The following is a 14,909-nucleotide window of genomic DNA, read 5'->3' as shown; positions in this document are numbered from 1 at the left end:
TCATTCCTTGTATAAAGTCAGAGTTCCTTTGGTGGGCAGAGGCCTGCCGCCACAACAAGGGGCTCCCTTTCAATCTACCACCTGCCGCCCAAACCCTAACAGCAGACGCATCAGACTATGCATGGGGGGCTTACTTGGTAAGGCAGTGCATTCAGGGCAAATGGAACCAGAGTCAGATACACCTGCATATCAACCAAAAAGAAATGTTAGCTGTACAGAATTCCCTGACAGCCTTCAAAGACCACATCCTTCTAGGACAATTACTGGTAAAGACAGACAACACCAAAGTTATGTGGTACATAAACAAGCAGGGGGGAACCCACTCGTACCCTCTCTGCAGACTAGCCATGGCTCTGTGGAACACAGCCTTTTGCTACCAAGTGCACCTACAAGCTCAGTTCCTGCCAGGCAAGCTAAATTCACTGGCAGATGACCTAAGCAAAAATCTCATAGACCTACATGAATGGAAACTGGAACCAAAAATATTCAACATCTTGAGGAACAAATGGGAGACTCCAGAGATGGACCTGTTTGCCTCCCCCCAGAACTACCAATTGGGCAAGTTCTGCACAAGGACTTCCCACATTCAAGCTTGGAAAGTGGATGCCTTGTCCTTTTCCTGGGAAAGCCTCTCGGTTTATACCTTTCCCCCTCTGCCTCTCCTGTCGAAGGTCCTGCGAAAGATCATACAGGACAAACCAAGGACAATACTTATTGCGCCAGACTGGCCCACCTGCACTGGTACCCCCTCTTGCGCAGCATGATACTGCTGGATCCATGGCACCTACCTCAGACACCTTCCCTGCTGTCCCAGCAGGGGGGCCAGATTCTGCACCCTCAGCTTCAAACCCTGAACTTTGCAGCCTGGCTAATTCCTTGAGCTCTCCAATAGCATCCCTCAGTAAGCAGGTGCTGGATGTCATTCTGGAAGCAAGGAGACCTAGTACTAGAAAATCCTATGCTGAAAAATGGAAAATATACTGTTCCGGAGCCAGACCCAGGGTATGGGCACTACGATGCCCAGCTTACCTTATATTCTTCAGTACTTGACAGAAGTGCTCCACAAGAGCTTATCCTTCTTGTCAATTAAAATTCATGCCTCTGCAATTTCAGCACATTATAATACTGAACCACCCATCTTCTCTCACCCCCTGTTAAAGCAATTCCTTAGAGGGGCTAAAAATTTAAGACCCCCCCCCCCTCCCAGGCGAGCCCCTAGTCCAGCCTGGGACCTTAACTTTGTATTGGAAAAGCTCACTTTCCCTCCATTTGAACCAGCTGCAACTGCAGAGTTGAAATTCCTTTCTTGGAAAACGGCCTCCCTTCTAGCCATCACATCAGCAAGAAGAATGTCTAAATTACAGGCCCTCATGGCAGTGGAGCCCTTCATTATCTTCCATGCAGACAGGGTTTCCCTCAGGACCAATCATTCCTTTATGCCCAAGGTGGTGTCTAGTGTGGCCCTAAATCAGTCCATTCATTTGCCTACCTTTTTCCCGAATCCACAAAACAATGGAGTACGAATTCTGCACTCTTTATATGTGCACAGACAATTGAGATTTTATTTGGACAGGACTAAGCCTCTCAGAAAATCTGAACAGCTGCTAGTTGGCTTTGCTGCAGGGGCAGAGGAGAAGGCCATTTCAAAGCAAACCATTTCTAAATGGATATCCCATTGCATTAATTTCTGCTATAAGCACCATGGAAAACCTACCCCACAGGGGATAAGATCATATTCCACCAGGGCTGCATCTATCTCTACACCCTTTCTCAGAAGGGTCCCTACCAGGGACATCCTAGAAGCTGCTACCTGGAGCTCTGTACATACCTTCACCAAGCATTACCACATGTCTATTTTTTCTAAATCCAGAGCTGGTTTTGCCACTGCAGTTTTGCAGGGCTTAATAGCTGGTCCTAATGCTCTCTAACTTCCTCCTCCCTTCCTTAGCTTTGGGAATCAAACCAAATGTAATGACTGCAACAGTGAAACATGAAGAACATAGTACAGTTGTGTACACTTACCATAAATGTAGATGTTCGAGTGTATTCACTGTTGCAGTCCTGGTTACCCTCCCTCCAAGCCCCCCTGACTTACCTTGGTTCTACCTTTGCCTTTTGTTTTAAGTTTTCTGGTGTATTTGCTTTTTGATGGAGGTGTAACATAACATATAATTGCTTCCCTTTGTGGGGGCACTTGACATCTGGGGCAAGAAAAACTGATGTAATTGTGTCGGCTGCATGTTATATACCCCTGACAACCTGACGTCATGGAAGAAGAGAGAGCATCCAACACAGGAATCCAAGACTCTGGTATGCAGGCCGGCTGAGGACTACCTGCAGGCAGATAACCCAAATGTAATGACTGCAACAATGAATACACTCGAACATCTACATTTATGGTAAGTGTACGCAACTGTACTTTATGTACTTACCATAGCTTTCCATGTAAGTTCATCTCGCCTTCATTCTTGTGTCCCTCCCTCCTTCCCCCTCCTGGGCTGATAGATGACCGAGATGCTGGATCCATCCTGGTTACTCAATCCTTCTGTACCTTTCTCTTGGGAGTGAAAGTATGACCTATGGTATTATTATATGCAGCAAGCAAGGTCTGAGGTAATTCCAGGTGCATCATGGCATATGGACTTGGTCTGTAGCTATTTGAAGACCTCGAGCTTTGCAATTGGCCGTATCAGAGCCGAGGGATCGGCTCCGAACCCATCAGTAAAGAATGAATGTGAGATGAACAACTCACATGGAACATTATGGTAAGTACATAACTTTTTTATACATAATTGCTACCTGTGTAGTCCACTTAGGTACCCTTGGGCATTCACTCTAGTAACTTCCACCTCTGTAAAATCTTAGAATGTATAAATGTAACTACTGTTTGTGTATAAATGTAAATAGAAATATAATTACAATTTAACAAATACTTCACAGAATCCATTCTATCACTTTCCTCGCAAATCTCCCAAACCCACCTCTCAGATACCCCTACCCAACCACTAAAGAACATCCCCTCTTTAACCCTCTCACCTATCCCTACCACCACAATTAAAAAAAACTCCTTCAAAAACTCAAGCCTACAACCCTTGCTGCAGACAACTTACCAACCAACTATCTAAAAATTGCTGCTGATTCTCTATCATATCCAATATCCATCCTTATAAACCGCTCCATACAAGAAGCATACATCCCAAAGCTATGGAAAGTATCATTCTTAATCTCACTACATAAAGGAGGCAAATCCTACGAATTCTCTATCTACCGCCCCATAGCTATCCTAGCCCCCTTATCCAAAGTACTTGAGCGGTGTATTCACTCCCAAGTTATGCAATTTCTAAACTCTAACCACCTCCTCTCTCCCACACAACACGGATTCAGACAGCACCATAGCACTACAACTGCCCTTCTGTCCTTCACAAATACAGTTAACCTACACAGAAACAATAACAAATTCATATCAGCAATTTTCCTAGACCTGTCCAAGGCATTCGACATGGTGTCACACTCCATGCTGCTAGAATCTTATGTCCTCCCTATCCTTTACCCCTTCAACTTTAGCATGGTTCAAATGCTACTTGTCAGACAGACAATCTGTCCAATGGAAAAACACTCTATCTCCCCTACTCCCAGCCACAATAGGAGTGCCTCCGGGATCAATATTAGGCCCCCCTACTCTTCTCCATATTTACTAACAACCTACATACCACCACCCAACATGCTTCACTCATTCAATATGAAGATAATTCAACTCTCATCTGTTCCGCACCATCCCTCCTTAACCTCCAAAAACTCACCCAGGAATCCTTCACTTCAGTAGAAAACTGGATCACCCAGATCCAGCTCATCCTAAACCCCAACAAGACTAAACTACTCATATTTGCTCCCAACAAATCCAAATGTAACCATCATCCTTTCACGATGACATCCAAGAATGAGACTAACATCTCTCCAACTGACCACACTAAACTCCTTGATGTAGAAATTGACAACAAACTACTGTTTGATGTCCACATCTCACAAACAATCAAAAAGGTCCACAAAAAAAATGGGCACACTTTATAGAGACAAAACATTTCTAACTGATCAGGCATGAATTACTCTTGCCCAAACTCACCTGCTATCCACCCTTATGTATGCCGCACCTATCCTTACCCTGACAAGAAAACATGATCTTGATCTACTTCAGTCTTGCTACAACAAAATCGCCAGATTTGCTAATAACTCCAGCTACAGGACCCACCACTGTCAGGCACTACTTCAACTGAAATGGCTAGAACTTCCACAACTATTGAAATACCACCAATTAACACTTACCTATAAGATCTTGAACTACCCTGACAAAACACCATCTATTAACCAACTACTAACCAAGTACATCTCAAGTCGCCCCCTACGCTCATCTTAAAAAACATTCCTTTGTATCTCTAAAGCCAATAACTCCGCAGGAAAGGCCCTGTTCTCCCACAACATAGCCAGAAACTGGAATAACCTCCCCACTTCTTTAACCTCTGCTCCTTCGCTCACCATATTCAAAAATTCTCTCAAAGAGCACCTAATGAATAAATGGTTATGCCCCTGCATCACATAACAATCCACATTTTCAATCTATATGCTGTAAGCATCAGGAATCTAATGCAAACCTAGAATTGTAATAAGTTGTTTCTCTACATCCTCTTTCAATACTTGTTATTATGTTATTTCAGTATAATATCTCAGTCCCTTACTCTGTAATGCATAACATTTAACTGTAAGTATGTTGTTTCTCCATGCTCTGCTTTTGACTTGTTAAATCAAGACAATACCTTAGTACGCTGTAATGTTTTCCTGCTCTTCATTTAAATCTGTGTATCCTTATGTAATATGTAAATGTTTTATCATGTCAATTTCTATGATAACTTGATGGAGCTTTTCTCCCCGGGCCTCTGCTGTAAATGGACATGTGTCCACTCGGACTATCCCAGATAACAAATGTAAAATAAATAAAATAAAAAATAATTACTCATTGTCTAACTGGAACTTGGTATAATGCAGTGTAAGCAGATGGAGCTTTTCTCACCGGGCCTCTGCTGTAAATGGGTATTACCCAGTCGGACTTCCCAGTAAACTGCAAAATAAAACATAATTCATAGGTTGTGCTGCTGTGTCCCAGCCATCACAGCTTTCAGTAGGTGATGCCTAACTGTTTGTTCTGGTGAAGTAGTATGGTAGAGCATATTCAGGGCATCTGTTAGCTAAGCCATCTGCTAGTCATCCATTAGCTATTTGTTTCATAGACTGTAAATGGCTTCTTTAGATCCCTACTGTGCAGATGAGTTTGCTAAATTGAAAACAGCCATTTGAATATTTCTGCAGAGAAATGATTTTACTGATACAGAAGACTGCATCCACCCATATGTTTATTTTTATGCTGAATAGGAAATATTCTTAAAGCTCTAACTTTTAAATGTAGTTAGGAAGTCTCAATTTCATAAACTCCTTGTATAAAATGTCTGTAATCTGAGTTTAATAACTTGGGTTGCGCACTGTGAATACTATAAGGCAGGTTTATAATGTACAAAAATGGTCTAAACTAAATGCTTGTTTTTTTCCCCCTTTCCTCTTTATTTAGACATGCCTTCCTCGTTGGAAATTCTGTGTAAGCGATACTGACAACAACCTTGGCTTTGCACTTGGTGCAATGTTTGTGAAAGCGACCTTTGCAGAAAACAATAAACAAGTTGTAAGTTTCCCAGTGAATCCTATTATATAAGCAGTAATATAGCTGAACATAATGAATGTGAGCTGATGTGTTTAAATAACCGGTCAATTTAAGCATTAACAGATGAGGGAGAATTTCACCTTCCAGTTACCGTGCCTGGACTGGGAGATTACCGAATGGGAAATGATCACTTCCTTTACTTATTTCTTATTGTACCCTGACTTCTCCATTATTCATTGCATACTCTTCTCTCTCTCAGTAAAGCACTCTGCATTTGCCACACACATTTTTATCTGGAGTAGCATTTTGTGCTGGTACTTGCCTGCTGAAAGTAAGTAAAATAATTAAAATTTGCTATAAACGTAGCAGTGCAATATCATTCCTCGCTTGGTGTTTGACAATCACTGGAGGAGCAGACATTTAGGACCTTTACTGTTCTTTTTAATACCAGAGTTTTGATTTTTATATATTTGTCTGAACAGTTTGTGGGCCATATAAAATGTGAGGCTGATTGCTTCCAGCATCATTTATTTTATCTATTTATCATTTTTTGACCTGTTTAGTCCCACTAGGCTGGTGGACTCTTCTGGGGAGACCCTGGGTGACATTTCTACTACTGGTCCAAATTTGGTCAGAGCATCTGGGAATTTACCCTACTCTTAATAGGTGGTGTTGAACTGCCATCAAACTTAAGCAGATGGGACCTCTGTTTAATGTTTCATCCAAAGGTCGACCCAGGCAGGAGTGCAATATGCCTAATGCTGTGCTGCAGTGTCAGCAGTCCAGTCACTTGGAGTGGGACTAGAACCCACAGCCTTAGTCTTCCTGCTTCAAAAGGCAGGGGATGCTACCGCTTAAGCCACTTACACTCAGTGTGTACATTGATTCTATAGTACCATATCGATATAGTTGTAAAGTGTGTCCCTTTTTCAAAAGCAAACATGTTTTCCTGTCTCTTGCTGTAGATGGTTATAAACAAGACAGTAACACAGAATAGTTGTTTCAGGATGGGCTTTATTTGGTAATTATTTCAACAGAAAAAGCTAGTTTATTAGTACATTAGAAGACAAGACTACATTCTCATCTATTATTACTTCAGTCCTTGACTTGCATGAATACGTATCTAGTTTTTTGACCATTCTTTTAAAACAGCCATGCAAAACATGCTTAAACTCCAGATATGCTTTTATGCTAAGAAATTCTTGAATTCTATGTGTATGTACACCATTAATAAACAGCAGGTTTAGAATTCATAACTTGAAAATATATCATTCGGTGCAGCTGTTGCACTATGTTTATAGCATGTTAGCTTCATACTCTTAAGAAACTTTGAATAATAGCACAAACAGAGATAACACATGGTGTTGACCCTGAAACAAATATCTTCCAACCTTGCATTGGCTGCTTGGAACTAAATAAGAAATATTTAATTTATTGAAATTTTCTTGGATTATTTTCTTGATAAGCATTGCACAGTACATGGTTCTGGTCTTTTTGCACTGGCATTCATGGTCAAAATCTGTCATGTGCTCTCTACACTTCATTATTCCCAAGTACAGTTAGTCACAGTGCTGGAAATGATACTTTATTAGCCATAAAAACAAGCCTCGTATCTCATTTGCAGCTAATGTCTGTTTAACACATTTTCTCTTAAAGATGTAACATTTTTCGCAGCCATATTTCTGATGTACTTTCTTCTATCTGAATATATTTTTATTATGATCTTTAAAGGCTCCTGGACGTATAAGCAGCAGGTTTAACTTCTTGTGGAATCACTGCACCTTTTTCATTGAGGTTGGCATTTGATTGTAATATGGCTGACATACATGCATCAGAATATTTAAATTTAGGCAGTTAATTCAGGTCTGTTCTTCTGTCCTGCAGTACGACTCCACGTTTTGTTGCAGTAATTTCTTTTACTAGCTTGGTTATTTAGTTTATGTTTATTAAATTCAAAATAAATATTAGATTGTTCCAGGCAAACATGTAAGAGCTTCATTTATCATTTATAACATTTTTATTACTTCTCTGGCTTTCTTGACTGTTTAAAGTCTTCAGACATTAAAATATTTCCTATGTGTTTGATTTTACAGTTGTGTTCAGCTTGAGATTGTAATGACCATCTCTTTATAATACAGCCTTTTTATGATATGTTTAAGTTTGATCTCGTACCACAGCAGTGTGACGCGTAGTGTTGATTGCACCATCAAGTCTCTGAGATTTTTCCAACAGCTGTTCTAACCACTTCTTTTACAGACAAATTCCCCAATGGAAGCTGTGTAAAAATAATATAATTCTATAGGTGAATTAAAAGCACTCCTCTATTAGGGTTACCTTGACAAATCCTTGATTTGCATCATGCACAGAAAAATACTTTACTGAAGTAGTATCAAACATTTATTCAGTTGTGCAAGGTGGATAATGATCCATTTTTGCAGTTTTAACAGCTAAAGTCTACATTTGAACAGAAGTGTAATCTGGCTTTTCTGTAACCATGGGGTTCATCAGATGGTGGGTTCAATTTGTTTTGAATTGAATCATTGTGTTGTTCAGTAGCATCTTCATTCTACTTTTCACCACCACACTATTCCAGCTTTCTTTGGTGCATGCACAATTAATGACATATTGTGCATGGTCTATGTGAATACAGTGAACTCCCAGGTTATCCCTGAAAACATAACTCTCAACTGTCCAGATTTTTGCCTCTCATTTTTGGTCTGTTCCTCATAATTTCTTCTTTTTCTGGCAAATCTTTGAGAATTAAAGTCACTTTTGTGTTTTATTCTTTATAATTTCATAAAATGCATGCTCAACACAACTCATTATTCCAGCAGCTTTCTAAGTTTATAAGAGCAGTATTTTAAATGTTCCCCTCCCCCATTATTTTTGGCTTTGTCCATATTTCTTGCACTTAGCAGTTGAGCGGTAACTTTGAAAAGAGGTGCTTCTGCTAGCTGACCAGGTTAATAGTAAAATGAGCTTATTGCAAAAATAAAACATATTTTCGTACATTTGAAGCAAATAATCACTCTTTATGTTAACCGTATGGATTCCTTTTACCTTTAAAGATTCTGACAAGTCAAAGGAAAAATCAGAATTTAATCCACCAGGAAAAAATGTAGTTAAATAACAAGCAAAGCATCATAAGGTCAGTATAGTTTTAGATTAGAATCAACTGACAGAGAATGTAGTTGAATATGCCAGTATTTATACTTTTGCCTCTTCAATTTACATTAATGCTGGCATGTACAAAATAGAATTCTATCTTTTTCCTCTTGGGATGTTACTCTTTTCTGTACTAGTTTCCTCCTTCTATTGTATAAATGGCAGGAGTCCACCAGACTGGTTTCCTTTTCTTGGAGGAGTGAGTCTTGGTTTTGCATGGGATGGCACTATCCATGCATTCTTATAGGTGCCCGTAGAATGCATTAGTAAAGGATTTTGCAGCTTGGACAGTGTTATCCTTCAGCATGGGGGCTTTGAAACTTTCCACTTCGGTCTTAAGTAATGTGAAGTTTGCTTTTGAAAAGTTTTTCACAGAGGTTTTCTTGTCCGGGAGTGGGGCGGAATATGGATATCCAAAGTGATTTGTTTATTGTAAGATCTAACCAGTGAGGGGTTGACCTCTGGTGTGGAACACCGGTCACCCATGTTAGTGATGACCAGGTCTAATATGTTGTCACCTCTGGTGGGAGTGTTGACCAGTTGAACCAGGGTGTTTGAGTTTATAAATTCTAGGAAAAGTTATGCAAGGGAGCTAGTATTTGAATAGTTCTCCGTTAATGTTTGGGTAATTGAAATCACCCAATATTAGGGTGTTTGGTAGGACCTTTATGTTTCCCAGTGTTTCCAGAAACACGGAATGGGGTCCTGGGACATGGTGGGTGATCTGTAGCAAGCTACAATTTGAATTGCAGTTTTGCCCATTGTTAGTTGCACATGGATGATCTCTGAAGCATCGTGCTGTGCCACTAACCTAGAGGTGTGGGTATCCTTGATGAATATGAATATGTCCCCACCTTTTGTATTTCGGTTTGGGTTCTATGGCTGAAGTGTATGGTATGAGTTGTAGCCTGGTAGTGCTGAGGTGCTGTCTGGAGCCTTAAACCAGGTTTCTGTTACTGCACATATATCAGTTTTCTCCATACTGAGGAGTGCCTCGAGTGCGTGCATTTTGAGGTTTAGACTTCTGGCATTGAGTAGCATTACCCTCAGTTTTTTGTTACTTGTGCTATTTACGGCGGTGTGTTTGTCTTTTGAGCCTTGCTTAACAAAGGCACTATGGGGGTGGCAAGAGCTTTGGCAAGTATTCGAAAGCCTAAGGGTGACAGGTGCAAGCAATCTCTAGTGAAACAGCGTGGCTTTTCGAGCATGTTATCCCAGGCAGACAGACACTGGATCCCCTTTGAATGACAACAGAAACTTAGCCAATTGTTGAAATCGAGAATTTTTTCTTTATACCGTGGTATCATTCTTGGTGAGGGCAGGATGCTGCTCAGGGTCATACCGGCCTGGGCTACATGTCAGAGAGCTCTTCCATGTCGCTTTTCATGTAGTCCAGGGAGGTACTGCTCAGGTTATTCACACCAACATGAACAATGGACAGAGTCATATTTGTACTTGTTCTGGAGTGACCTGAGTGCTTGTGTTATGTGGCGGATCCTGGCACCTGACAGGCAGCTAACAGTAACCTTCTCCTTATTCAGCCTAGTGAGTGGGACGTCAGTGTGCTTGACTATAGAGTCACCTATTACTAGTATGTTGGATATGTTAATTTGCCTTAAGGGCTGTGATTGCATGGCACACTGGTTTTGTGAAGTATGTGTTTCATGGATTGTGTTGGGGGGGGTGGAGGTTGCTTGGATGTTTGCTTTGGAGGTCTCTGTTGGTTTTGCAGATTTTTGTTTAGAGCCTCCGAGTTATGTTTTCAAGTATTTGTGTGTTTTTTGCCGTTGCTGGTTTAATGGGTCTATGTAAGACTGGTGGTGTGATGCAAGTATTTCCCTTCTCCTCTTGACTATCTGATCTAGTCTTGGGTTGAGAGAGCTTAGCCTCTAGTTTGGCTGTATAACTGCATCTCTCACATGTATTAGTGATTGGTGGTAGGAGGAGGGGCTTGTCTGTGTATATGAGGCAGTTGTAACGTTGCCTCAAAATGCCCAGATTCACCAGTTGGACTGAAACTGCCCTTTGGACATGCCTGAATAGGTACAGTGAACTGTTTTACCGGATGGCTGGTAAGGTCAAATAGAGTGCCTTGTCCTTCTGTACAGTACAGGAGGATCTAGTGCTAGGGTTTATAAGTGCTTGCTATTAGTTTTGAGCAAGTGCCGGGCTGAGAAATGAATGGCTTGAGTGCTTAAGTTGAAAGTTTGTCTAGTTCCAAGGGAAAAATTGAAGAGGAGACTTTGTGGAGCCGGGAATACTTTTACCCTAGTCAACTGGCGCTGCCCGGTGCACAACATCGGGCAAATACGGTATTTATAGCAGGGAAATGAAAGAGATAGAAATTAGCCCAAAATGGCCAATAAACTATTAATTTCTGAGCTGAAACCACTCCTGCAGGGAAAGATAGGCTCCTCAAAGCTCCCCTGTCTCACAGGTGAACAGAGAAACTTCCTTCTATCTAAGTAAGGTATGGGCAAACACAGAGATTTGTAACACAGCCCTGAATTCTGCACTAACTTGAAAACTGGACTATACTAGCTTAGAAAGGTGGGAAACAAGTATATATATATATTTTTTTGTTTGTTTTTTTTTTTTTTAAATAAAGCAGATACACTCAAAAAAATCCCAGTTTAAAAGCACAGAAAAGGATACTTATTGTTATATAACACAAATCAGAGTTGTAGTCAATGCCCCCAGTAATAAAGTAGGAAGAAACACAAATATATATATATATATATATATATATATATATATATATATATATATATATATATATATATAAACAATAGAAAACAAACTGATTTAAACAAGTCACCCAATTAACCAGAAAAAAGCTCAAAACTGAGCCCTGTTCAGCAGTCTTTAATCAGACAAGTTCTAACTGCACACCCGTGCTTACTAGGGTGCAGGGGAACCTTCTCCAAAAAAAAAGATGGCCTGGATCAGTGCTCAAGTTATACAAACAAAGCTAGAGTCAGCAGGCCTGAATCTGGTCTATGCTACAGCAACAAGGTGCACCAATTTCAGAAATAAACAGTTCAAATAAGCAGTCACAATAAGCCTGTGAACAGAAATTCCCAGCTCAGAAGGGAAGACTCCAGCCTCTTCCACAAGAGTGCAGACCATAAACCTTGTTAATGTAGAATAACTGGCCTGAAGCCCAAGTGCTTAAACCAGAACTAATACACTTTTAGAATAGCAGACACTAGGCCTTCAGTCAGCAATTCCCAGCTTAGAAGGATGTAAGCTACCTGTCCTGCCACAACAGTGCAGACCAGAAACCTTCTTAATGTAAAACAGCCTGTATGAAGCCCAAGTGCTTAAACCAAAATACTTATAATAACAGTTACAATTTAATCAGGCTACGACCAAGCAGTACTAAATGCAGCAGAATAAATAAAATTGAGTACTTTTAAGAAAAGCAAGATAAAGTAGGAGGAAACACAAATACAGTAAAAGCAAATGAATAAAGTGCAAACATTTTTTTTAAGTGCAAGAAGAGAGGAAGGAAGAACCTAAGTGGGCTGGCCTTCTCAAATCTTCTCTCTGTATTAAGTAGAGTGAACACTAGACTCAGAAAATGATCTCACTGTACTCCGTTAAGTGAACAAATGAGATGGACCCAGGAGGAGTGTTCTAATACAGACTTACAGGAGGGGTGGGAAATTGCAGAGCCACCAACACTAAAAACTCAGGAACAGGGAGGGAGGGTGGGGAACTAACTGCAGAGAGAGACACACATCACACTGTTCAGAAACACACAGTTAGGAAACAGAAAAAATGAGGATACAGTACTTTTAAAACTGCAAGTTTGTACTTAACAGAAGATTAAAATTCACTACTGCAAGTTTCACTTAGCTTCAGCTTCAAATGCAGATGTTTGTAGCCAAGCAAGTCTCTCAGGAGTTGAGCATAAAATGGTTTCTCAAACTTTGTGGCTAGCACTTAAAGTACAGAGGAATCCCTCTAGGCTATTAAATATCAGATAACAAAGAAGTGATACCACCACCCCCTCTTATAGCAAAATAACTGCTGACAAGCTTGCTGGTTTTAAGCAATGCATCACTTGTAATACTGGGTGCCTGGAAATCTACTGGTATTGCGATTGGTCCTTTGGGGGTTAACGTTGGCACTGAATCTGTCGGCCAGTATATTGGCAATATCTGTTGGCTTGGTACAGGAGGTACCATTATGCAGTAGCGCAGAGTAAATCTGGGTATTGCCGTGGAGACTCTTTACATAACTATAGAAGGCCTTGTGGTTGTCATTACTATCTGCTGCAATTCTGTTTTCATAGCTAGCTTTCAAGGATGTGATGAGAGATCTCAGCTTTTTGTTGTGGCTGATAAGGGAGTTTTTCCAGTCTTGGGACTTCACCTTATTCTGCATCAGTTTTCTCCTTCTGTTGTAGAGTTTGTTTATGGCAAGGGACCACCAGATTGGCTTCCTTTTTTTGGAGGAGAGTGTCTTAGTTCTAATGGGTATGGAGAGATCCATGCATTTCTGTACGTGTTCATACAGTGCACTGGTGTATGATTCGGTGGTCATGTAACTATTCTCCATTTGCATGGGTGCTGTGAGGTTAGCCACCTCTGTTTTTAGGAACCCAAAGTTAGCTTTGGAGAAGTTTTTCATGGTGGTTAAATTTGCAGGGTGGGGGATGTGGATTTCCAAGGTGATTAGTTTGTGGTCGGATCTAACCAGGGAAGACTTGGCTACTAGTATAGAGCAATGGTCACCCATGTTAGTAATGACCAGGTCAAGGATGTTGTTACCTCTAGTGGGGGTAAAAACAAGCTGGTCCAGAGCACTGGAATTAATGAATTCCAGGAAACACTGAGCAAGTGTATTGGTACATGAGTAGTTTTCCCAGTTAATGGAGGGGTAGTTGAAGTCACCCAGTATGATAGTGTTGGGTTGGACCCTAGTATTCTCCAGGGTGCTGAGGAATGTGGAGTGTGAGTCTTGGGACATGGCTGAGTACCTACAGCAGGCTATGAGCTGAATTGCTGTCTTACCCAATGTTAGCTACACCTGAAGTATCGCTGATGCATTATGTTGAGCTACCAGTCTGGAGGTCTATGAACATGAAAATACCATCACATTCGAAGCTTCGGTCCAAGATGTTCTTCGTCTTCCATTGCTGCAGTCCTGACTATTGGGTATAGTCCGCGTCCCAGTCGGCCCGAATACCAGAGTATAAGGCTGACGTCGGTCAGGGCGCATTAGACTGACGTCAGTACGTCAGGGTACTAATGCGCATGACCGACGTCATATCCTCAGTCTTTTTTGCCGCATGGTCCGATGCAGAAGCAGTTTTGCGAGTGCAGGTTGGCGTACTGAAATATTTCCGAAACCGGAGTTTCAGACCGAAACAGAGTTGGCTAAGTACCCCGTTGGGGAACATTTTGGTTTTTTCTTGCCTCAGTATTTTACCGGATGTCAGAAAAAGTGAATAACTGTATTTCTTGTGGGAAACAGATACCTCATAGGGATTATCATACCTTGTGTATACCTTGTTTAGGGCCTGAGCACGACGTTGTTGGTTGCCGCTCTTGTGCTAGGTTTAACAAACGCACTATTAAGAGGAGGTTAGACTGTGCCAGGTTAGTGTTTGGGAAGCGTTGCAATTACAAAATGCCGTCGGATGCTCCGACGCCCGCTTCCTCCAAGAAGCGCAAGGATAAAACAGTGAAGCCTAGGGTTGAGGAACCGGCAGTCCCGGACGTCGGTTCTTTAGAAGGCTCAGTGGAGCCGGAGGTTTTGCCAGGAGTTTCCATAGAGTCCCAGGCAGAAACTTTACTCTTACAGGATGTGCCTTCTCAGGAGGTAGGCCAGGCTGAGGGGGCTTCTCAGGTGACTGTTCTTCCCTCTCTTCCCAAGGTAGTTAGGGCCTCTCCTTCTGTTGCCAAAACTTCTTTGAGAGGTAGGCCTACTTCAGCTTCAGTGGGGCTTCTCCTAGCATTTCGGGTTCTGTTCCTAAGAAACATATGCTTAAAATGGCAGAAGATTTGATTACTATGATTAGGGTTCTATG

General features: G+C 41.2%; 1 protein-coding gene across 5 annotated transcripts in view; it reads left to right on the top strand.

Moving 5' to 3' along the window:
* ECE1 (endothelin converting enzyme 1) overlaps nucleotides 1–14,909 on the top strand; it is a 4,237,764-nt gene that overhangs the window by 2,917,268 nt on the left and 1,305,587 nt on the right. For all 5 annotated transcript variants that reach the window (XM_044063171.1, XM_044063172.1, XM_044063170.1 and 2 more), the window contains one exon: nucleotides 5,615–5,725. In XM_044063171.1, the coding sequence (XP_043919106.1) occupies nucleotides 5,615–5,725 (111 nt within the window). The remainder of the gene's footprint in view (nucleotides 1–5,614; nucleotides 5,726–14,909) is intronic.

The sequence above is a fragment of the Protopterus annectens genome, chromosome 2.part1 (genome assembly GCF_019279795.1).
Source record: "Protopterus annectens isolate FY-2018-M chromosome 2.part1, PAN1.0, whole genome shotgun sequence".
Lineage (NCBI taxonomy): Eukaryota > Metazoa > Chordata > Ceratodontiformes > Protopteridae > Protopterus > Protopterus annectens.
The sequence above is the reverse complement of the archived record's forward strand: the minus strand, read 5'-3'. Positions and strand labels throughout refer to the sequence as shown.